This window comes from Aotus nancymaae, unplaced genomic scaffold, assembly GCF_030222135.1.
Source record: "Aotus nancymaae isolate 86718 unplaced genomic scaffold, 86718_ANA_hifiasm-v0.15.2.pri h1tg000011l, whole genome shotgun sequence".
Lineage (NCBI taxonomy): Eukaryota > Metazoa > Chordata > Mammalia > Primates > Aotidae > Aotus > Aotus nancymaae.
The window spans coordinates 47,213,166-47,239,171 of record NW_026988422.1 but is presented as its reverse complement, the minus strand read 5'-3'; the positions used below and the strand labels follow the sequence as shown (position 1 = coordinate 47,239,171).

Sequence of the window (26,006 nt, the reverse complement as noted above, 5' to 3'; positions counted from 1 at the left end):
TTTTGAAGTTATCTCAATGGGTATTATACTAGTAGGTCAAGCTCAATATTATTTTCTTCAAATATGCTTTATACAACCAGACATACAAAAAAGGGAGGGAAGATCTATATGTATCAACAATTTGTATTGTTCATTTTGGGAAAAAACTGGCATTGTGTTTCACATAATGCCTAGAATATGGAAAATGTTCAGTAAACATTCTGTGTCTTATCTCATGAAACACTCGAGCTATCACTGTGACAGAGCTACTATTTTTAGGTTCATTTTGTAAAAGATACTAAGGCTCAACTGTGCTTTTTAGCAACAACATTAATTTAGCAGCGAAAGTTTGTTGAGTACCAGATGTATTCCAGGTACTTTTCTATGTGTTTGTATTTTTATGTACTCACTTAATTTGTAAGTAAACTCTGTGGGGTAGGTGCTGTTATTTTTCTCTCATTTACAGGTAAGGAAACTAAGGGCCAGAGACTCACCTAAGCTTTCCTAGCTAGGAAATGGCAAAGCTGACTTTGGACTTCAGGCAGTCTAACTCTGTAGCCCATCATCTTAGCTGTCACACTACACTGTCCAAAATTGCCCAGCTGGAGCCTGATTAGAACCTAGGCCCTGGATTTCAAAGTCTGGGTGTGCATGACTCCAAGGACAACCTCAGCCATCTGCAAGAATGCAGAATGGACTTACATATTTTTTTTCAAGTTCCCAATTATGCTGAAAGAAATCAAATTCATTTGACATCTTAAACGTTTCTGTGATGTTTTTTCCAGAATTATAACTGACAGACTTTTGAGATAGTGGACCTAGTTGCCAAGCTTAGTTTTAACTTTATTATACTTATTAAGGCCAACTCTTATTTCTCATATGTGGTCTGGCTCCTTAAGTGGAAAATAGAGTTCTGTAATATGTTTCCTGAAAGAGAAAGTCATTTTCAGTATAATCTGAAGAGAAAATGTTTGTACTACCCAGTGGCATGAACAGCTAAACTCTGGGTTACAATATTAGACATAGAATGCTGAATTATATCAAGATTCAGAAAAAGGCTTTGCTTAGAATTGCATTGTGAGCATGCATATCTTTAGGTATCAGTGACTGTCTTACCCTTGGAGCAGACGTTTTGTGGCTAGGAAATCAGTAGCCTAGAAGAAACGTGCAGGAAATAGTGTTTTTAAATACTTTTCTGTTCTGAAAGTGTTAAGCTTCCCAGACATGTTCGCTGTGCTTTTTAAACTCTCTGTGTTGCTGTTCTCCAAGTTTTGATTTTGGAGTCGTATACTTACAACTGTACATACCTGTATACACACATACATAAGTACATACTTGTAAGTTTCTTCATCTTGATTGTTTCATGCCTGAATAAAGCTGCTTTTATACATACTAGGAAATAAAGCTTTGAAATTGATTTCATTTCTCTTGGTATGGTATTTCAAATTTGAATTTTAGATTTCCTCTATTCTTCTATGTGGGCTTACATTTGTATTTAATTATATCAATTAAGTAGTATCCTTTGTGTGAAGCATGGGAGAGCTCCACAATTAGGGGACTGTGTACTACATGGCATCCCTGGATTTTACTGCTGAGATTATGACTTTAATTTTAAATGTACACTCTTTATTACTCTTGGGATTAGAGGCTATTCCACTGTACTCAGTACTGTGTCAATCTCAGGAGCTTAAGGTCTCATACTTTAAAACTTGCAGCAGCAGTTCAAAAATAGCATCTCTAAGCTAGCATTGCAACATGGGATCATTGGATTCACTCTTGGTGTGTTTTTTTTTGTATTTTTTTAAGTTTCATGATGTTTTTGATCAACTATAAATTATGAATTAACAGTGGGCTGTTAAAATAGCTGCAGGTTCATTTTATTTTGAAATAATTAGCATTGATGTTAATCCTCAAAACAAATGGAAAGTAGATAGGCCATTTTATCCCCTGTAGAAGTAATCTCTTGGGGAAGGACCCTCAATTAACTGAAATGCTTGAAAATAATGTGTCCTTTTATTGCCTTTTTTTTTTTTGGCAGGAAGAGGGAGTCAGTTGAATGTTACGTGATTGCTGAAAAGCTTTAATCCCATTAACTTATTTCCTTACCTTATAAGCATGGCATAAATAAAAATAATCTTTTTTTCTTGAAGATTTTTGTTTCTCATAATTCTGAACCTGACTGAAAATTGGGCTTCAATGATGCGACTCTCAGGCACATCCTGGAAGTTTGTTCCATAATTCCTTTTTATCAAATTATGATTTTATGATTTGCTCCCTGTCTTAAAAACCAGCTGCAGAAGAGAAGACAAGTTATGGTTATTTGAGAGTTCTAAATAAATTTGTTTAAGTTTGATATTACTAGAATAAAATTTTAACACAAAATTAATGTTTTTTAAAAAAATTTTTTTTGAGACAAGGTCTTACTGTGTCACCTAGGCTGGAGCACGATGGCACAATCACGGCTCACTGCAGCCTCTGCTTCCTGGGCTCACGTCCTCCCACCTTAGCCTCCTAAGTAGCTGAGACTATAGGAGCATGCCACCGTGCCTGGCTAATTTTTTGTTTGTTTGTTGTTGTTGTTTTTTTAGTAGAGATGGGGTTTTACCATGTTGCTCAAGCTGGTCTTGAACTCCTGGACTGAAGCAATCCTCCTGCCTCAGCCTTCCAAAGTGCTGGGGTTACAGGTGTGAGCCACCATGCCTGGTCAAAAATTTAATGTTTTCAGAAACACTTCAGAATAAATTAAAAAAAATTGTTTAAAAATAATTTCGAAGATGTGCCAAAAATAACAAATATAAGTATTTCTGCACAGAAGATAGTTTTAGTAAGTTATGAAATAGGAAATTGATTCCATAAAGTATTTACAGATACTTGATAAATATTTGCCAAATGAATGATGACTTTTTTGTGAAAAGCACTTTCCACCCTAGAAATAAGTTTTTATTTAATCTTTACTCAACCTTGTGAAGTACATTCTCTTACCCTCCCCTCCCCTCCTCCCTCTCCCCGCTCCTGTCCTCTCTTCCGCTTTCAAGACAGAGTCTCACTGTCACCCAGGTGGAGTGCAGTGACACAATTTTGGCTCACTGCACCCTCCACCTCCCGGGTTCAAGCGATTCCTTTGCCTTAACCTCTCAAGTGGATGGAACTACAGGTGCACGCTACCATGCCTGGCTAATTTTTATATTTTTAGTAAAGATGGGGTTTTGCCACGTTGACCAGGCTGGTCTCTAACTCCTGACCTCAGGTCATCTGCCCCTCTTGGCCACCCAAAGTGCTGGGATTAAAGGTGAGAGCCACCTGGGATTACAGGTGAGAACCTGGTAAGGCTGAAGTATATTTTCTTAATTTTACATAAAAGGTAACTAATGCTCAGAGAAGTAAGTGCCTGTCCATTGTCTGTAAACAGTAAAAGTGTGATTCTAATTCAGAACCAGATTCTAGGCCAAAGTCCTCAGCATGTCTCACAAGACCCAAGGTGATCTTCTGCAGCCACTGTCCTTTCTTCTTCTGTCCTCTTCTTCCCCACTTTGCAGCTCCAGCCACATTCACTTCTTTGCTGATCATCAGATTCACCAGCATGTGCCTTCTTCCTGCCAGAGTACCTTGCACTTGCCATCTCTTTCCTTGAGACACTCTTCCCCAGATAGCCTCAGCTGACTATTGCACTTCCTTCAAGTATTCGCTCAGATGTCACCTTCCAGGTGAACACTCTGTTTAACATCGTACCCTTCAGCTGGGCATGGTGGCTCACACCTGTAATCCCAGCACTTTGGATGGCCAAGGTGGGCAGATCATCTGAGGTCAGGAGTTCGAGACCAGCCTGACCAACATGGAGAAACCCTGTCTCTACTGAAAATACAAAATTAGCTGGGTGTGTTGTCACATGCCTGTAATCCCAGCTACTCAGGAAGCTGAGGCAGGAGAATCACTTGAACCTGGGAGGTGGAGGTTGCCGTGAGCTGAGATCTCACCATTGCACTCCAGCCTGGGCGACAGAGCCAAACTCCATCTCAAGAAAACCCGCAAAAACCAACCAAACAAAAAAAACCATTGTATCCTTCAACCTCAGCGTGCCTAGTCCCCCTTGCCCTGCACATTGTGATTTCCCATAGCATATATCATATAACACACTTGTTATTTTTAGTTGCTATTATTTGTCTCTTCCTGCTAGAATATAAAGCGCAGGATTTTTGTCTCCTCTTCATTGTGATATCCTAGTAGTTCCTGGCTGTTGGTGGGTGTTCAATGAATATTTGGGGAATCAGTGAATGACAGAGTGAGTAAATGAATAGAGGCGCCCATGCCCTTTGCACTAGACCTTCCCATTTTTCATTTATAAATGATAAATGACAAAATTTTCAGGTTACTTTGCTATGGAGGGCCATTTCCAAATTACACTGCTTATGTTGTATAATCTTCATTTTGAATTTTTTCTCTAGTTTTTTCTTATCCTTGAATATAAATCATTGTTTATTTTAAAAAGTCAATTAGATTTTTAAATGTGTCGTTAAAAAAATAAGGCATTACATTACTGAATATTAATAGGGGAACATAGTTCAGGGAACTAAGGAACTGTGTATTTTTTTTTAGTTAGGTTCTTTCGATAAGCTGGCTCTTTTCACTCCTTATATTCATAAATATTGGGTTCTTAAAAACCATCTTAGTTTTAAAATTTGCATTTCGTGACTTGATATTAATATACTAGGAAATAATGTATTTTATTAAATATTTTATATCAAGCCTTTTCCTTTATTCTTTAGTCTAATTTTATTTCTAGAGGAATAAAGTTCTGATTTAAAAATGAAAACATGGGGAAATAAGATGCAATATGTAGAATGTACTTAACATTACGTAACTACTATATTCTAAAACTCTTGCTGCAAACAGTTTATTAAAAGGTGCAAGGCAGATGTAGTGCTGCTGGTTAAAAAAAGTTGCAATATAATGTAGCAAGTGCTCGAATGGAGGTATGTGCAAAGTTTCATGGGAATTTTATGTTTAGAATTTTTTTTTTTTTTTTTTTTGAGACGGAGTTTCGCTCTTGTTACCCAGGCTGGAGTGCAATGGCGCGATCTCGGCTCACCGCAACCTCCGCCTCCTGGGTTCAGGCAATTCTCCTGCCTCAGCTTCCTGAGTAGCTGGGATTACAGGCACGCGCCACCATGCCCAGCTAATTTTTTTGTATTAGTAGAGACGGGGTTTCACAGTGTTGACCAGGATGGTCTCGATCTCTTGACCTCGTGATCCACCCGCCGCGGCCTCCCAAAGTGCTGGGATTACAGGCTTGAGCCACCGCGCCCGGCCTATGTTTAGAATTTTTAAGGACTAACGTGGCTGCTGTTTCTTTACAGTTGCAGAATGTATGATTTCTCAGCTTTTAGGATGATCTAAATACAATTGAAATCAGTACAGTCATTACAGCTAGAATTCTGTTGTCCATGCTGCTAGAAAGATGTTGAAACAAAGGAGTAATGTGGCTCAGAGATCCCCAAATACAGGCCTGTGGAAAAGTTGTTGCCAGTACTGGGAAAAGTAATGCCAGTATTGTGAAAAATAAGAAGAGAAAGGAAGGTCAAGGGAAAGAATACACAACTCTGTGTGTGTATGTGTGCACATGCATGTGCGTGCGTGTGTGTGTGTGTGTATGTGTATGTATGAGGGGGGAATTGCCAACCCTACTTTTTATTTTTATCTTTTTGAGACAGGGTCTCACTCTGTTGTCTAGGGTGGAGTACAGTAGCACGCTCATGGCTCACTGCAGTGTGGGCTCAAGTCATCTTTCCACCTTGTCCTCCCAAGTACCTGGGATTACAGGCACAAGCCACCAAGCGCAGCTATTTCTAAAAAAAATTTGTAGAGATGGGACCTCGCTGTGTTGCCTAGGCTAGTCTCAAATACCTGACTTTAAATGATCCTCCCACCTTGGACTCCCAAAGTGCTGGGATTTTGGGTGGGAGCCAACATGCCCAGCACCAACCTTCCTTTTTTTTGAGACAGAGTCTTGCCCTGTTGCCAGGATGGAGTGCAGTGTCGCATTCTCAGCTCGCTGCAACCTCCAATTTCCTGGTTCAAGTGATTCTCCTGCCTCAGCCCCTAAGTAGCTGGGATTATAGGCATGCACCACCATGCCCAGCTAATTTTTGTATTTTTAGTAGAGATGGGGTTTCACCACGTTGGCCAGGATAGTCTCCATCTCCTGACCTCGTCATCCATCTGCCATAGCCTCCCAAAGTGCTGGGATTACAGGCGTGAGCCATCGTGCCTGGCCCACCAGTCCTCCTTTTTAAAGGAAGGATTGTCTTTTATTCTATGATTGTTGTTTCTCTTCTTTTGTTATTATAAAGGTGCTTTATTTTCATGAAATTATAGTGAAAATAAATGGTGGCTATTTTTTAATGCCTTTACCTGAAAAAAATTGACAAACTGCTTTTTTTTTTTGTAATTTTACTGATACATAAAATTCTTGAAAGAGGGATCCATTGGCATGCATGCTATAGAATACTGTATAATTCTTGTATTAAATATAATTCTTGCAAAAAAAGACTGTATAAATCTTTTTTAGTATAGCCTATCAAGCTTCAGAAATGCCTCATATTCAAAATGCTCCAGTTCTTACACTGCCCTGGAAATAAGCCCTTAGGAAATGAATTAATAATAAAGACATTGACTTTGTCAGAACCTTTGGTGGCATCTGTCCTGTGGTGAGTTTGGTGGCAGGAAAATAATTATGCCTCTAATTAGGGGTTGATCAGTTTTAAAATAGTTTTTCGTGTGTTGACAAGTTTCAGTAACCACCTTGGCATTAGAAGATAAAGTATGAGGGATAACAAATGCAGTGTTGGAAACAAGTCATTTATCACTGTGTACGTGTGTGTATGTGTGCATATGAGTGTATTTTCTGTTTCTTCTGATTAGATCATAGTGTCAAAATAACATGAAAGCCCTGAATCATGTAATTTTGCTGCTTGAAGCCATACTAGTCTGCACTAGTGGTAATGACCTTTGGTTTTTATTTATAAACTGGAGAGCATATTGTTAACTTTCGGGAAAGGGAAACTAGAGAGCTTCATGAGACAATAATAATAATTACGTGTTGATTATCTAATTTGGGAAGAATCATTAATATTATTATCTAAAACTTAAACTTACATGCCTATACTTGTTCAGTAGCTTAAGGCTGATTTTATACTGTTTTAAGTTTTAAAACGTGAATATTTGTATTTAATAGAAAGTCAACCAAATTTTTTTTTGTTTACTTTTAGTTTGCAACTTTTCTTAAATAATCTTAACAATGGAAGTATATCTACAACTCTAATGAGGCTTAGTTGTTGCTATTTAGCACGATCACCATCATTATTATTGTTGCTATTGGTATGTCCCTTCCTTCCCAGCAGTAAGACTGTTGGGGCAATAAGACAGACTACTGGGGTTCGGATACTAGCTGCAGCCCTTCCTAGTTTGTGATATTGGACAAATGACAGCCTTTCTGGATGTAAGCTTCCTCTTTTGAAAAACTGGGATATTAATAGTGGTCACTCCTAAGGTATTCTGAGGATTAAAAGGGATAATGTGTGCTTTATAGTAGTAAGTGTTCATGATCATTATTGTCTCTGTTCTTTTTACCTGGAAATTTCAGTCTCTACCCACACCTTGGTCTTATCCTTTTGACATCATTCTATCTGTGCTAGTCATTCTATGACTCATGTTTTGAACCTTTAAAAAACGTATATGCTAATAGTCAGCAAAGTGTTTTTCAAGCTTCCTAATAGATTGGCAAGATTTCTAAAATCAGCCAACTCCACATTCACTTATTATAGCCAAGGCCAAGAAAGAACGCTTTCACCATTGTAAATGTTTCCAGGGACCTTCTTTAGCTTGGAAATGAGAAGTTTTCACTGCTAGCTTTAAATAATGGAGGGAAAGAAATTCAAAGGAAGAGTGGATGAAAGAAGGATTTTAAAGTGCTTACTTTTAAAACAGTGGTTTTTAACCATAGGCACATGTTGAAATCACTGGAGTCACTTTTATAAAGTACAAATGCTTAGCAGTGAAATACCATATCACCACCACCACCACCATCACCGTCATCATCAACAAACATCTTTGAACTCATTTCTTTGAATGCAATAATAAAGTAATTGGAATGTTCAAGTATTTAATGCTTATTTTAGTTAACAGATTGGTTCTAGGTTAGTTTCTTCTTTGCTTATGTGCATTGAAATATCCTGTGTAATCAACATGTTATATTTGGCTTCAGTTCATAGGATATGAAGTCTAAGTTTATTATTTGATTCATTATAAAGGCTTATAGTTGTCTCCTTGTTTTGAGGAAATATTATTGGTTGTATCTGTGATTTATTGATGTCAAAAGCAATTCCTAATGGAAGCTTAGTTCTACTAATAAAATAGAATTCTTTTTAGGTTTCCTGAAATATGAGCTACAAAAAGGTAGAGGTAAAATTGATGGCAATGATTTGGACAGACCACATGGGCAGGCAGTTAGGCATTTTACCACATGTGCTAGTTTATCTAGCTTCAGTTTATCATGGCTTAATCTACTTAATACTTAATATTTTATTACTAAGCATCTCCTCTGTAAATATAGACTCATATGTCTTATACAAGTAAAACTCTCAGTAATTTTGTTGAAGTTTATGGAGAGTTGCCTCTGAAGAACACAGCATATGTGGATGAGGATTTTACACCTTAAGATTTTATATATTTTTTTCCAAGATGGTGTTTCACCATGTTGACCAGGATGGTCTCAATCTCCTGACCTTGTGATCCATCCACCTTGGCCTCCCAAAGTGCTGGGATTATAGGCATAAGCCACCGTGCCCGGCCTCTTTTTTTTTTTTTTTTTTTTTTACCTTAACAAAAAGTTCTAAGGGATCAGAGGCCACACTTACTATTCTCATTGTGTGCTGGTCCTGTTATTTTTTCTGAAAGTTGGAGAGAGAGAAGTAAAAGGTCTAAGTAAGTAATACCTTAGGACATTTTCAGGTAAACAGAATTGTTAATTTAGATTGATTTTATTTTAGATCTTTAGAATGGAAATATAAATATAATTTATAGATATTCATTGAATGATATTACAAATATTGTTCATTAGGAGCTCAAGTAATGTTATAGGTTAGCTTCCAATGCAAACATATGAGCATTTTATAGAAATACTTATTCACTATAGTTCCACATACATTTCAATAGTTTATGTATAAATAAGTTACCAGTCCACATTTTCTTTATTAATTTTTTTTTAAACCAATTTACCTTATTTTTATAATATGATGGGTAATAAACATAATGATGTGGGCCTCCTCTATTTACTTGGCTGGCATAATTGCAAATGTGGATTTAACGTTCTGATTTTTAACAACTTTTGTTAATTGGAGTCCCAGAGTACCAAACCCAAGGGACTGGGCACATGTTTTATTTCTTCTTCCTCTGTTACTTTTTGCTTTGCAAAGTGCTGAATGAGCCAGGCCTGAAGAAAATGTGGGGTGATATTGGATCCATGATTCTGTGCCCCAAACATTAGATAGGGTGGAATGATGGAAGCGGACTAGTAGGGAAGAATAAGCTGCTTCTGCAAATAACACCCCTTTTAAATCATGATTAGGGTGAAGGGTGTGCCCCCCAGCAAAAGCTATATAAAGACATACAGGAAAAATGAGTAATGCTAAAAAGTAAAGAGAAGTACAGTACAGTGAGAAATACAGTTTAGCTGGTCATTGCATTCTTTTCTTGGTAGAGAAACATTTTCTGGAAACCAACTTAATTTTAAGAATTCTTCCAGAGCAGTGGAATCTGACCTTATGGGATCTTATCAAGCTGTGATAATGGGATCAATTATTATTCTCTCTTTTGAACACATACTAACATTGGATGGAGTAGTCATTGTGCCAGTGACCTTCATGGTATTACATAACCACTTATTGATTGCTCATTATTTATGGCTGTGCTTCTGTGGGATCTCTTTCCTGGGAGCAGGGATGGCCTCTGCTGGCTAGAGGTTTTCACTGGAAGATAGATGACAGAAGCATCCACAGCCTGGTCTGCTTTGGGATTCTAAGATGACCTTTAATTTTCCTAATTCACGTTTATTTCTTAATGACTATAATTGGTTTTTCTCTTCAATCTTGACTTCTGAAGTTTTTAGATTTCCAGGTGACTTGGATTTTGGAGGTGGGTAGTAGCTTTGAGTTGTTAAAATCTAGTGTTACTGTATGTGTGGTCAGAATTCATTGCCTGTATGGTATCTTTTTGTTCTTTATGAGATTCTCTTTATGGCTTAGTAAGCGATCCTTTTAATAAATGTTTCTTTAAAAAGAATATTTGAATCTACTTCGGACACTGGTTACATAGACACTAAACTTTTCTTATGTAGTGTAAACCTTCTGGACTACCCAGAGATTGTTCCTTCTCTGATCTCTGGCCTGTTCTGACTTCTCACATGCTACCTTTTCACATCCCCCTGGGACTAGGTTGATGAGGGAGGAGGTTGGGAGCAGTATTAGCTATGTGGGACAGTCTGAGGGCCAGACATTACAGGAAGAACCTCTTGTTTTGACTGCATCCTTCAACATGTATAATATTTTTTCAAAATTATTACCATAAAGGAATTGTCTCTTTAAGAACCCCCTTTTGGTTTGTCTTGACTGTGTAAGTTTTTTAATTTAATGAAGGTAGATCATTTTAGAAGGATTTAGTCTATGATAAAGGACAGATGACAGCTTTTGCTCTATGTGTTAATCTTTAGGGCATGGGCTAGAGGGGAGATAGGGAAGGGGTTTAGCATGATACTTTATGAATGGAGGGTCATTTGTTCATTTTGTCTGCTTTCTTCCTCTTCTGTCTTTCCACACACCCTGTATTCTAGAATAGGGTATTACTCTGGCCTTCCGCTGTGTTTCAATGTTGCATTGCACAGTGGTGAAGAATCCAGGCTCTGGAGCCAGTCTACTTGTGTTTGAATCCTGTCTCCACTGTTTATTAACTGTGTGACTTTGGGCAAGTCACTGAATCTCTCTGTGTTTTGGTTTTCTCATTTATTAAATTGGAAATAGTACCTACTGCACAAGGTTGTTGAAGTGATTAAAGGAGATATAATATGTATAAGTGCTTAGAATAGCGCCCAATAAATGTACCCAATATATTCAATAAATGCAAGCTATTATCCTTATTCCATTGGACAGGTGGATAGCCTGTTTCATATTTGTCTATGACATTATATCGGTTTGCACAAATAAAGGATAAATTTCAACTGTCTAACATGAAAAAATAGGACTGTTAACTGCTTGAATTTTTTGAACTGCTAAGTATATGATCTCTTGAGTACTATTGCAGTGACCACAAATGTTAATTGTTGTTGTTGCTGCTTAAATGATGATGTACTTTGGGAGGAAAGGCTATATAATTTATTGAGGCTTTTATACTTCATATGTGCTGTGTAAAAGGGTTCTCCATGTAGATAGTTTGGTTTTTAGACTTTATTAAAGTCACTATATCACAAATTGAATTAATTAAAATTTCCCCTGAAGATTTTTGACCTGTAACTAATGTTACATTAATAAGCTTTTTCTTGGCCAGGGCGGTGGCTCATGCCTGTAATCCCAGCACTTTGGGAGGCTGAGGCGGGAGGATCACCTGAGGTCAGGAGTTTGAGACCAGTCTGACCAACATGGCGAAACCCTGTCTCTACTAAAAATACAAAAATTGGCTGGGCTTGGTGGTGGGTGCCTGTAATCCCAGCTACTCAGAAGGCTGAGGCAGGAGAATTGCTTGAACCTGGGAGGCAGAGGTTGCAATGAGCACCTACTGCACTGCAGCCTGAGTGACAGAAGGAGACTTCATCTCAAATAAAGCGAAACAAAACAAACAAAAAAAGCTTTTTCTTACTCCCTTTGCAGCATCAGTATTCCCATTCAGCTACCAGGTCTGGGGTCTGATTTCAATTTCAATTTTAGTAATTAACCATGGTGGTCCTGTACATGAATTAGCCATTGCTGAAGAATATAGTCATGCTCATAAGCAGCCTTATTTCATTTTTATTTATTTATTTTAAATACCCAAAGCAGGTAGCACTTAAAGAGAGAGCTTGGTCTGACTGAATTTAGTTCTTATAGGCTAAGGCTAAATATTTTAAACTCAATTAAATCTAGGGGCATAGGATAAGACCTATATCATAATTGTAAGATACATTGTGCTTTTGGGGACCTATAGGAGTGATGGGGGAAGGGAAACTCACTGGTTAATAATTTCTAAAATCACTATTTGTTTTTGCTGAGAGTAGCATTCCAAAAATATGGAATGCTTTTATTCTCTAATATCTTGTAGAGAAAGCCTATGTATTTAGGTGTCTTACCCACTCTCATCTAGGTTTACTTAACTGGCAATGTTTTGCGGGAATTGCCTGTGAGGTCCTGGGTAGCCATGCTGGCATTTGGGTTGTGGGGTATAAGGTAAGGGGTTGTAGAGAAGCGTCTGGTGGATCCTGTGAAAATGAGGCTAGCCCTCACTTCCTGCTGCTGGTGACTGTAAGACAGGTGCTGTATGCTGTAGCTCTCCTCCCCAGGGAGCAGGCAGCCCAAGCCAGGACACTGTAAAGCATTTACCAGAAGGTGGCAACTGAAGATGATTGCAAGTGACTGACTACACACTGTTAAAGTCCTTCTTGGTTAGTACAAAAGGAACATGGGAGTGTGGTTAGAGACCTGGGCACTTTGCCCAGCTCTGTAACCCATTCATTGTGGAGCCTCAGTGATGGTCTCTATTTTGTGTGTGCGTGAAAAACGGAGAAGAATAATGCCACCTGCTTATTTCTAAAGGTGTTCTGAGGATTAATGAGTTAATCACCTTACGTGAAGGCAGAGAGCCTACCCTGTAAATAATTTTCATTGCTTTTCCAGGGAAGCTCCAGTTTGGGGGAATAAAATACTGGAAAGAAGATAGGAGTGGGATAGGCTGTCTGCAGCTTAGTTGGTATATTTGAAGTCAAACTGTAGATCAGGCTCCTTTCTAGCTGGGGAATTTCAACTAACCTAAAATTTCTACATATTTTTTAGAAACACCACCAAGCCAAATGTCTGACCTGCTGTTTGTGGGAAAAGAGCAGATGTCCATTCTGGGAACACATTCATATAAGATGTTAGTGGTTTTCTCTCACAGTACAAGAAGATGGGTAAAAAGAGAATGTAGATTTATGTGGCATTTAATCTTGTTTTTCTATTACTGGTGTGCTCTTTTTGAGAGAGTTGGTATTGCTTCATTTTGTAGATTTTTCAGGTTTCTTTCACAAAGAAACGTCATACAGATCAAGCCAAAACAAAACAAAAAATATAAACACACAACAATAGCTTTAAATACCAAGGATGTCAGCATGAAATTAAAATGAATCAACTGACATTTCTGCTTTGAAAATTTTTAGTAAAACTAATTTAACCCAACAGCGAAAGCTTTCTTATAAGGGAAAGTTTGACCTTTTTCATTGTTTTTAGATTTAAAGGTATTGACATTGGGGTGTTTTTGGTTAAAATTTGCTTCAACCTTCTAAAGTCTTTTGGGATTTTGGTCAATCCTTGGTTGTGAAATAGCAAATACAGTCAATTTGGTTGGTACAATATAGTTTTCAAAGACAAGGTCTCTGAAGTAATAGATACGGTATCCCCTCCCACCCATGTGTAACTGTTAAAAAGAACACTGTTGTCATGTGAATTCTTATTTTTTTTGAGCTTGCTTTTGAAGTAACTTTCACAGAGAATTCCTGTTACCTGGAAATTGATGACAGACTTAAACCATTTCCTTTTTTTTTCTTAGACGTTCCATCCTCAGAGCAGCCTGAACTGTTCCTAAAGAAACTTCAGCAGTGCTGTGTCATTTTTGACTTCATGGACACGCTATCTGATCTTAAAATGAAAGAATACAAGCGCTCCACTCTTAATGAACTGGTGGACTACATTACAATAAGCAGAGGCTGTTTGACAGAGCAGACTTACCCTGAAGTAGTTAGAATGGTGAGTTTCTTTTTTTCTCCGCGGACACCTTTAAGCATCTTCCATAGTGACTCACAGGTGTATATATTGCAAGAGTGAGGTCATTGGAGGTCAACTCCTCAAATGAGAGCCAACCTTCGGAGAGCTAAGCAAAAGTAGTCGGCACAGTGCTAGAATTTGAAGAGCATGATTTCCTGAGAACGAAATCCAGAACTTTCAACTGTAACAGTGCTAAAGCAATCAATGACTTCAAAATATGAAGCCAAGATTGCCAAGGTATTATTGGATTTCTGGCTTTGGCAAAAGAAAAGACACAGGAAAATAACAAAAGTCTTAGATCCATGTTTGAAAAATATTCAAGCCTGTTGGATGTCTTTTGTTTTTAATCTTATTCATTGTGGTATATTAGAAACAGCTTTATGTTTAATAAAATTGTGATTTGTAGAATCCAGTTAAGGCCTCTCTTGGGCTTTATAATTCACCCTTCTCTTTATAATCTCCTTGAAATCAGGGTTGATGGCTTTCATGATTTTTGAATAGTGTCTGAGATTTTGTGTGGTCATTAGGAATTATGAGAAAAAACATTATTAACATACTATGAGTAATTATGTTCTTATTGTGTCAACAATTCTAGTTTTTCAAAAGCTGAGCCAAAATGTGATTTTCTGTTTGATTTCTATGGGAGAGTTGCCTTCCTTGGCATCCTAGAAGATTTTGGAGCTAGAGAGTGCATGCTGTTTGGGGATGGGCTTTGGAGGGTGAGGAGGCTGGTCTACTGACTAGTGAAATAGCCGCAGAGTTCCCTACGGGCCTTGCATCATTGAGAAGCCCGTTGCAGGATCTGGCACGCACACTGTGTGCTGCTGAACATCTACCTAGCTTTTCTATTTAGCTCTTTATCATTTGTATTCAACCAGTGCAGAAAAGAGACTTTTGTGATGGAGTAGATCTGTTTAAAAATGATAGTTCAGATTTGCAAAGGGACTGGCATGGTCTCAGCGTGAGAAACTGTGACTAATCTATGAAGACCATTTGAAAACGATGCCCAATACATTCCTCAGATCTATATCTGAATGTATATTGGATTTGTTGTTAATTTACAGGAATGTAGCGCTAGAATGTTTTGTGGGTTAAAGATGACCATGTGGCTCTTGAGCAGTGCTTCTCAACCAGGTGTGATTTTGCCTTACAGGGGACATTTGTGATGTCTAGAGACATTTTTGGTAAGTCACAACTAGATGTGGGAGGAGAGTACTACCAGCATCTAGTGGGAGAGGCCAGAGCTACTGCTAAACATTTCACAGTGTACAGGACCCCCACAATAAAGAATTATCTGGCCTCAAATGTCACAAGGACCACTGTTGAGAAACCCTGCTCTTGAGTTTGCATGCTATCTAAACCTCTTAATGTGATGCAGAGGATTTTCTCTAGTCTACCTGCCTTCTGCAGAGCACAATCCCTGGTTTTAGCTTACCTGTATCATCAGCCAAGAGTGGTATCTATTGTTTATAACTTTCTTCTGTATTTTTCCATGGATAGTTCATGAATATATAAGTATTTACAAACATATATGTATAAATTTTTTTTTAAGCACACAAATGGTGGCACACTATATACTTGTTATACCTTGCTTTTTTCACTTAGCAATATATATTTCAGTACATATAAAGTTGCCTTATTCATTTTATAGCTGCATAATATTTATTGTGTGGATGTACCATATTTAAGCAGTACTCTATGAATATCCTTATACACACATCAGTTTGCCTTTGTATGAGAACATCTGTGTATTTATTTATTTTTGAAGATTTAATTTTTTAAGAGCAGCTTTAGGTTCACAGCAAAATTGAGAGGAAAGTACAGAGATTTCTCAAATGTTCCTTTCCCTACATAAGCACAGCCTCCCCCATTATGAACACCTCCCCCAACTCCCACCAGAGTGGCACATTTGTTAAAATTGATGATCCTACACTGACACATCAATATCACTCAGAGTTCATTCTTGGTGTTGGACATTCTCTGAGTTTAGACAAATGTGTGTAATGACATGTATCCAGCATTATAGTATCATACATAGTGTTTTCACTGCCCTGAAAAATCCTCTGTGCTCTGTTTCTCTATCACCCACCACCTTCAATTCCCTGGCAACCAGTGATCTTTTTATTGTTTCCATAAATTTGCTTTTTCCAGACTGTCATGTAGTTGGAATCATACAGCATGTACTGTTTTCAGATGGGCTTCTTTTACTTAGTGATATGCACTTGAGTTTCCTTCATGTCTTTTCAAGGCTTAATAGCACATTTCTTTTAGTGTTGAATAACACTTTATTGATTGGATGTACCATAGTTTATCCATTCACCTACTAAAGGACATTTTAGTTGCTTCCCAGTTTTGGCAATTACGAATAAAGCCGATATAAATATTCGTGTGCAAGTTTTTTTTTTTTTTTGAGACAGAGTCTCACTCTGTCACCAGGCGCCAGGCTGGAGTGCAGTGGCGCGACCTCGGCTCACTGCAACCTCCGCCTCCCGGGTTCAAGCAATTCTCCTGCCTCAGCCTCCCGAGTAGCTGGGACTACAGCCGTGAGCCACCATGCCCAGCGAATTTTTTTGTATTTTTAGTAGAGACGGGGTTTCACCATGTTGGCCAGGATGGTCTCGATCTCTTGACCTCGTGATCCACCTGCCTCGGCCTCCCAGAGTGCTGGGATTATAGGCGTGAGCCACTGTGCCTGGCCTTTTTTTTTTTTTTTTTTTTTTTTAAAATGAACATAAGATTTCAACTCCTTTGGGTAAATACCAAGGAATGTGATTGCTGTGTATATTGTATGGTAAGAGTATATTTCGTTTTTTTTTTTTTAATTTGCATTTACCTTTATTAGTTGTTATAAGTAATGAGTATGTTTAGTTTTATAAGAGACTACCAAACTGTCTTCCAGGGTAGTGGTATTATTTTGCATTCCTGCCAGCAGTGAATAAGAATTCCTACTGCTCCACATCATCACCAGCATTTGGTATTGATTTGACTTACATAGCCTTTCTTCCCTGTTTCTGGACTTCCATGTATTCCGTACTCCCTCACCTCTAGTTCTAATTCTCATTTTCCCTTCAAGAGCTGACTTAAAGTGCTACTATTGTCTCCTGAAAAAAAACCAAAAAAACAGTGCTTTTTCCTTCCTTCAGTTCCTCTGCTTCTTGGCAACTCACCATTTTGGGCATTTGTTCATTTGCTACTTTTTATCTTTTCACGTATTTATCTGATTTTTCTCATCAGATGTAAGCACTCCTGAGAAGGAACTGTGTCCTGCACATACATCTCTGTAGCATCCATAATGCCTCCTACCTAGCCCAGGTCTTCTTAAGATTTGTTGAATGAATGAATTCCTCCTTAAAATGTAGGCATTTCAGTCTCTCAAATTATGATTATGATATTGGATGTCATTGGATTATACCCAGATTTTAAAGCTAGTGTTTAGCATAATCCAAAAGTTCTGTCATTCATATAAACCAGCTTGGTCATAAACCAGGTTTGGTCTCCTAAGGGAGACTGTTTTCTCCCTCTTTTTCTCCCCATTCTCCAGCCAGTAAAAGAGACTCCTATCATGTGTATGTGTTTTAAAATACAATGGATCTTTACCTTAGAAGATGTTGAATCTGTTAGTGTACTTGCTGTTCTAGGGCATTAGAAAATTAACTTTCTAGAGGGTAGTTTGGGCTTCTTAGAAGTATAACTTATTTTTCATATTTGGTGATTTGTGAAATTGTTAGCTACTAATTGTATATGGTACGTAGACACTCTGGAGCATTTACAGAAAAGGAGTTACTGTGATAGAGTAGAAAGAGACAAGGCACCGGGCGCAGTGGCTCACACCTCTAATCTTAGCACTTTGGGAGGCCAAGACGCGTGAATCACTTGAGGCCAGGAGTTTGAGACCAGCCTGTCCAACATGGTGAAACCTCGTCTGTACTAAAAATACAAAAATTAGCCAGACGTGATGTCACATGCCTGTAATCCCAGCTACTCGGGAGGCTGAGGCAGGAGAATTGTTTGAACCTGGGATGCGGAGGTTGCAGTGAGCTGAAATCGCACCACTGCACTCCAGCCTGGGCAACAGAGCAAGACTCCATCTCAAAACAAACAAAAAATAAATAAAATAAAAAGACAGAGACAAGACTTTGGAACCATACAGACCTGGGTTCAAATGCCAGCTCTGGCCATGCTTGCTACATGAATGTGAGCAAGTTATTTTAACTTTGAGGTCCTCCATTTTCCTGTGGTGCTAAGAGGTACGTAGGGTGGGGGAGGGTAGCCATAGTTTTCCCAACCCCTCCGTAAATATTCCACCCAAGTAACATGCTTGTGCTTTTGTTTGCATATCAGCGTTCTCACCACATCACATACATATACAGTCCAGAGACCGTATGCTTACTGTTCTGTAAGGAAAACTGGAACCAAGTCCCACTTGGTGCCCTCATTCTCTTCTATTTTGCTACCTTAAACCCATTGTATATATACGTTCTGGTGCTACTCACTTTCCTAATTTGTGTAATACGCGCCTTTGGGGGATTTTGTGAGGATTAGCAACAATATTTGTAAAGCTTTTAGAATAGTCTTTAACACGTGGCAAGTATTCAATAAATATTATTTTTACATTTCAATGATTTTATTAGATACTTGGTTTTACAATGATTGGTAGAACCCATTGTTAACTCTTTGTGGACATAAAGTGCTCCGTCAGTGAGATGTGTTTTATTCCATTGCCACAGTGGTTCTTAAGCTGTCTACTTTCAAGATGATCCTGCCTGTTGGATGTCACTGTCCCCACCTATTTCTCTTTCTTGTTACTGTAAAACAAAATCACTTCACTAGAATTAGTGAGGGAAATGGTAGTGTTTTTTTAATGAAATATTAATGAAGCGATAGCTGGGTTTTGCAAACCAGGATGAGTAATGATGTAAAATGGTATGTTATGGTATCAGCATTAGTACCGAGAGCTTTTGATCTAAACGAGAGCTTTTATGGGACTTGTACTTTGAGAACTGGTATCCTCGTTAGGGGAAGAAAAGAGTAAGAGATGAAAGTAATCTATGTGTTGTGGAAACTATTTTTAAAATTTAAATTAAGTCTGGATACCACCTACAGACTACTAGAATTGGGAAAGAAAAGCAACTCTTACGGGTGTAAACAAATCACATGCACACCTTGTTTTATTGCACTTCACAGATATTAGGGAGTTGCTATTTTTTTTAAACAAATTGAGGGTTTATGGCAACCTTGTGTGGAACAAGACTATTGGTGCCATTTTTCCCGACAACATATGCTTCTTTCATATCTCTGAGTTGCATATTGGTAATTCTTGCAATATTTCAAACCTTTGCATTGACATCTTTGAAGTTACTATTTTAATTGTTTTGGGGCACCATGCAATGTGCCCCTTCAGCAAACTTAATCGATAAATGTTGTATGTGTTCTGACTGCTCTGCTGAGCAGCTGTTCCTCAGCCTCTGTCCCTCTTCTCAGGCCTCCCTATTCCCCCAGATACAACAGTATTGAAATTAGGCCAATTAAGAACCCTATAATGGCCTCTAAGTGTTCCAGTGAAAGGAAGAGTCACATGTCTCTCATTTTAAATCAAAAGCTAGAAATGATTTAGCTTATTGAGAAGGGCTTGCCAAAAGCTGAAACAGACCAAAAGCTGGGCGTCTTGCATCAGACAGTTAGCCAAGTTGTGAATGCAAAGGAAAAGTTCTTGAAGGAAATTAAAACTGCTACTCCAGTGAACACATGAATGATAAGAATAAAACAACCTTATTACTGGTAATTGAGAAAGTTTCAGTGGTCTGGATAGAATATCAAAGCAGCCACAACATTCCTTATGCCAAAGCCTAATCCAGAGCAAGGCCTTGGCTCTCTTCAGTTCTATGAAGGCTGAGAGAGTTGAGGAAGCTGCAGAAGAAAAGTTGAACACTAGCTGGGCTGGTTGGCTTATGAGGTTTAAGGAAAATAGCCATCTCTCTAACATAAAAGTGCAAGGTGAAGCACCAAATGCTGTTGTAGAAGCGGAAGCTGCAGCAAGTTGTCCAGAAGATAGAGCTGAGATATTGATGAAGGTGGTTACACTAAACAATAGAGTTTCAATGTAGATCAAATAACCATCTATTAGATGTTACCATCCGTGACTTTTACAGCTAGAGAGGAGAAATCAGTGCCTGGCTTCAAAGCTTTGAAGGCCAGGCTAACTCTCTTGTTAAGGGCTAATGCAGCTGGTGGCTTAAGTTGAAGGCAGTGCTCATTTACCATTCTGAAAATCTTAGGGCGTCTAAAGACCATGCAAATCCACCCTGCCTATGCTGCGTAAATGGAACAGCTAAGCCTGGATGACAACACCTCTGTTTACACATGGTCTACCTGATATTCTGTATTCACTGTTGAGGCCCACTGCTCAGAAAAATGTTTCATTTTTCTTTTCCCCCAAAATATTCCTACTCATTGACTATGCACCTGGTTACCCAAGAGCTCTCATAGAGATGTACAAGGAGATGAATGTTGGTTTTTTTCATGCCTGCTGACATACCATCCAATCTTAAGCTCATGAGTCAAGGAGTAATTTTGATTTTCAAGTCTTAGTATTTAAGAAATTCATTTCTTAAGGCTGTAGCTGCTATAGATAGGGATTCCTCTGATGGATCTGAGCAAAGCAAATCGAAAACCTTCTGAAAAGGTTTCACCATTCTAGATGCCATTAAGAACATTTGTGATTCACAGGAGGAAGTCAAAATAGCAGCATTAACAGGAGTTTGGAAGGGGTTGATTCCAACCCTCATGGATGATCTTGAGAGTTCAAGACTTCAATAGAGAGAGTAGCTGCAGATGTGATGGGAATAGCAAGAGAACTAGACTTAGAAGTGTAGCCTGAAGATTTGACTGAATTGCTGCAATCTCATGATGAAACTTCAACAAATGAGAAATGGATGAGCAAAGAAAGTGGTTTCTTGAGAGGAAATTGACTCCTGAAAATGCTGTGAACATTGTTGGAATGATGACAAAGGATTTAGAACATTATATAAACTTAGTTGATCAAGCAATGTAAGAGTTTGAGAGGATTGACTCCAATTTGAAAAGAAGTTCCATTGTGGATCAAATGCTATCAGACAGTATCACATGCCGCAGAGAAATCTTTCATGAAAGGAAGAGTCAATTGAAGCCACAAACTTCATTGTCATCTTATTTTAAGAAATTGCCACAGCTATCTCAGCCTTTAGCAGCCACCACTATGATCGGTCAGCAGCCATTAACATGAAGGCAAGACCCTGCACCAGCAAAAAAGATCGCGACTTGCTGAAGGCTCAGATGACTGTTAACACTTTTTAGCAATAAAGTATTTTTAAATTAAGGTATGTCCATTTTTGTTTTTTAGACATGAAGCTATTGCACATTTTATAGACTACAGTGTATTGTAAACACAACTTTTACATGCACAGGGAAACAAAAAAATGTGTGTGACTACTTTATTGAGATATTTGCTTTATTGTGGTGATCTGGAACGTATCCTATAATGTGTCTGAGATATGCCTATAAAGCAAAATAGCCCATAACTTACCTGTACAAGAGTAGAGTGGGTAGTGGAAGAGTCCCAGGCAGAGAACATGGAAGCCACTGTCTTCATTTCTCATCTTTCACTTAACTAGTGGTAAGAACTTGGGTAAGTAATTTTCTCTCTAAGCCTCAGTTTCTTCTATTATAAATAGAGGGAGTTGATGATGGATCCCTCACTCACATCTTTCCAGTTCTGAAAACTAACAACTGTTTTGATCAACACAGTCTAAGAAATTTTGAATGGATTATGCCTTTATTGAAGTTTACAGACTATTGTGCAAAGTAGTTGCTTCAGAAAGTGGTTTGTTTCATGTATTTCTCATGGGGTCTCTTGGAGTCACATCTGATGGAAAAATGAGAATCAGGACTTCCAGCTCCTTCAGTTGCTCCATTCTGCTTTGCATCATCTCAAGTGTCAGGTAGTGTCTGTTCCTGAGGCATTTTTTTAAACCACATTATGCTAATGCCTTTTTGGTTTTGTTGTTATGTGTCTATTTGAAAGATTTCTTAAAATTTCTGGCTTTCCAAATCACCTTGTGTAAATTTTTATTTACCTGAGCTTGAACGCTGTACGTTTTATATTCTTTATATTTGCACATATTTTTTCTCAAAAATGTTTCTTTTGGGGATACTTCAAATATGAGTTGAAATCTCATGGGTGAAGATGTTGTTTTAGTTAATTCCTAATGTTTATTTAAATGACTCAGTGTCACACTTTGACATTTTGCTGATAAAAAAGACAGGGCTTCACTTTGCCAATGAGCTCACAGTCTGGTAGAGGGAATACTCATGCGAACAATAACAAGATAATGTCATATGTATAGTAATCAAGTCTGTACAAGGCAAGGAAGGAGTAGAGGGACATGAACGAAGGTAGAGAGGTTGTTAAGGAAGCCTTGACAGAATGATTATAGCCTCAGTAGGGTATTAAAAGATGAATGTGGCCGGGTGTGGTGGTTCACTCCTGTAATCCCAGCACTTTGGGAGGCCGAGGCAGGTGGATCACCTGAGGTCTGGAGTTCGAGACCAGCCTGACCAACATGGTGAAACCCCATCTCTACTAAAAATATAAAAATTAGCTGGGCGTGGTGGTGGGCATCTGTAATCCCAGTTACTTGGGAGGCTGAGGCAGTAGAATTGCTTGAACCAGGGAGGTGGAGGTTGCAGTCAGCTGAGATTGCGCTGTGGCATTCCAGCTGGGTGACAAGAGTGAAACTTCCTCTCAAAAAAAAAAAAAAAAAAAAAAGTAAAATAAAAAAAGATGAATGTGGCTGAACTTAAAGAGAATTATGTGATGCAAAGAAATTCCCAAACCACATGATATATACAGGGAATATATATATATGTATATAATATATATACAGTTGTGCTATGTTGTTCCAGTATTATGTGTGTATGTGTGTTAGAGAGTGGGAGGAGGTGAATGGTGGCAGCTGAAGATGTGAAAGTGGGCCAGAGTCTGAAAGAACCTCATAGACAACGGATGGATAAATGTTGAAAGGTTCCATGTGGGAAAGTGACATGGTCAGATTTTATTTCAGTGGCAGTGGGACAGAGAGATTGGAGGAGGCTGAGATTGAAGCCAGAGAGGAATCAATTAGGAGGCTGTTTTATTGGAGAAATTGTGGAGGGCCTAAGTGAACTGCAGGCATGGAAGTTGGGAAGGAGAGGAAAGAAGCATTTGAGATTCACCTAGGAGGTAAAATTGATGCTGCTCATTAGCATTTATGTGAACTTTTGGAGTGTTAGAGAAAAAGGAGTCTCAGATAGCTTTGGCAGTTGGGTAGTTTGTGGTGTGTTTGCTGCTGTTTGGGAAAGGTACAGTAGTAGGGAGAGCAGGCTTTGGATGGAAGCCAAGGAGTTGGTTTTTGATGAGTTAACGTTGAGGTTTCTATGGCAGACCTAGATGTGGAAAGTTGGAGGTGGAAATGGGTAGTTATCAGAATGGGAGTAGGGAAGGTGGGGAGGGAAAGAATAATGATGGCACTCTAGATGATAACAGTGAATCATCATTTCACTGCAGTGGTACAGGTGGGAGCTAGTGGGTAGAAGAGTAGATACAAAAATCAAAGAGGTTGAGATGATGACTGTAGAAAATAATTGCTCGCATCTTGGGTGTACTGTCTTCATTAGAGTAAAATCCTGTCACTTCTCTCCTACAAACAGTATACAGCCTTGTCACATTGATCATTTGCTGTTATTATTTTCATATTTTCTCTGTGACTTGACTTTTTTTGGTTTCAAAGTCTGCTTCAGTTCTCAATCTCCGGTTTTACCTCAAATGGTAGAATATGTAATTTCCCAAAGCTAATTCAGTTTTAAGATAAAATGTATTCACTGGTTTGTACTTCTTTTCTGTTGAGGTCTTTGAGTTCTTTACATTGTTTCTTGGCCACCATTAGCTTTTTTTCCCCCCTGCTCTCAAATTATATTCTGTTACTTGGTTATCTAAGTGTTTTTTTTTTTTTTTTAATACATTCTTTGATTTAACTGGAAACTAGAGCTCTGGTTAGCCTCTTAATACAATAATACGATTTTGTAGAAAATTAAGAAGTTGCAATTAAATATCTTAGAGCCTGCCTACATGTACTCTTAGTTGCTTTGTTAACCTTGCTACATTATTAGATGAAGGGCAGAGAGTTTCTTTTAATAAAATAACAACTATCTAAAAGTAGCTTTGGAATGATAACTACTGGGGGAAATATGAAATTTCCATTTGTCATCTTCCTGCATCTGATAAAGAATGTAACCATGATAGTCCCCCCCTTATCCATGTGGATGTGTTCCAGGGCCCCAGGGATGCCTGAAACTGTGGATAGCACTGAATCCTACACATACATCCTATGTTTTCCCCTACACGTACATACCTATGATAAAGTTTAATTTAGAAATTAGTCACAGTGAGAGATTAACAATGACAGTAAAATAGAGTAGTTATAACAATATGCTGTAATAAAAGTTATGTAAATGTGGTCTCTCTCTTTTCTTTCTTTGTCCCTCTCTCTGTCTCTCTCTCTCTCTCTCTCTCAAAATATCTTATTGTATTTATTCCATGGGTGACTGAAACCATAGGAAGTCAAGCCATGGATAAGACAGGGACTACTGTATACATGCTGGCCAGAATTTGCCTTCCAGGTGACTCTTTAGCTCCAAAGGAGATAAGATTTGTAGGTGTGTGTTAATAGCGAAAGAGCCATTGGGGGTGAGGATGGACCACTTACAATATTAGAATTATAAATAATGGAAGAGAATTGAGTGATATATGAGAAGCACACTTAATAACTGAAGCTGGTGGGAAATTTGAAGGACAGGATAAGCATAAAAGATAAGACCTGAAAATTAGATTAGAAATTAAAGAATTCCTTGGTACAAAGGAAATAATTTAAGGATATGATAATGAGATCCCTCAAAGACATTTGTAGAATGAAATCAGAAGGAATTCACTGCTCAAGGTTCAGAGTAGATTGGTAGCGTTCATAATTTTTCAAAGGCTAGGGAAACTGGTCTGTACTTGATATCCTTTCCTCAGTTCCCATCTTAAACTGTCACTCTGTGCTAATCCAGTTAAAGCTCATTTAACAGTATTGGTTTAGCATCTTGGGGTGCCAATAGATGGATTTCTTGAGGTCACTGAACCCCCTGATGTTAACTGCACAATTTTGTGTGTTCTGTATATTTTTATGGGAGAAAATAACTTGCTGTTGCTTAAATTTTCAAAGGTACATGTGACTCAAAAATGGTTTAAGCCCGATTTCATCCTGTGTGCAGTAAATATCTGTGCTGGATGCTGCTCAGTTGGAAAATACAAGGTTGGGAAAGAGCAGGGTCCTCCCATTTCTGGGAGATTTGAACCTTGGCAATCTCGTTCCAGAACCATACTCTTAAATGCTAAGCCATAATGCTTTCCTGGAATTATTCTTTCCAATAGGAGTGAGGACTAAAACCCCTAAAAGTGGGAGTCTTGCCTCTGTACTATGTTTTTTTCTTGAGCTCTTCTAAGTAGGTAAAAAGGGCTTTGATTAAGCTCTTCCCTGTATTTTGCTGCTTCTGACAAGGCCAGACCATATAGTATGCTCTGGGGTTAAATATTCACTTCTTTTGCTTAAGAACAGCTTCTTCTTCACTCCGTCTCCCCTTACTGCTTCTGCTGCCCTATATAATAGCTTTACACTGCCTTTGTGTTATTCATGAATTAATGCTGCTTTTCAACTCTTCTCTCTACCCTACCACTGCTTTTCAGTCTTTAAGAGTAATAGTAACAGAGGAGAGGAGGAGCTCAGGAGGAAGGTGGTGTAGTTCAGAACACCCCTCTCTCTTCCACCCAAACCTCAGTCCCCTGAGTTCATGTGCTCCCCCACTCTACTTCTCCCTCTGCCCCACCATTAGAAGTTCCAGAAATCAGGTTCCTTTGCCTGTTGGTGCTCCTTACCTGTGCAT

General features: G+C 38.4%; 1 protein-coding gene across 2 annotated transcripts in view; it reads left to right on the top strand.

Annotated features, from left to right (window-relative positions):
• PPP2R5E (protein phosphatase 2 regulatory subunit B'epsilon) overlaps window positions 1–26,006 on the top strand; it is a 171,128-nt gene that overhangs the window by 74,792 nt on the left and 70,330 nt on the right. For both annotated transcript variants that reach the window (XM_064374914.1, XM_012464177.3), the window contains exon 3: window positions 13,798–13,994. In XM_064374914.1, coding sequence (XP_064230984.1) covers window positions 13,798–13,994 — 197 coding nt within the window. The remainder of the gene's footprint in view (window positions 1–13,797; window positions 13,995–26,006) is intronic.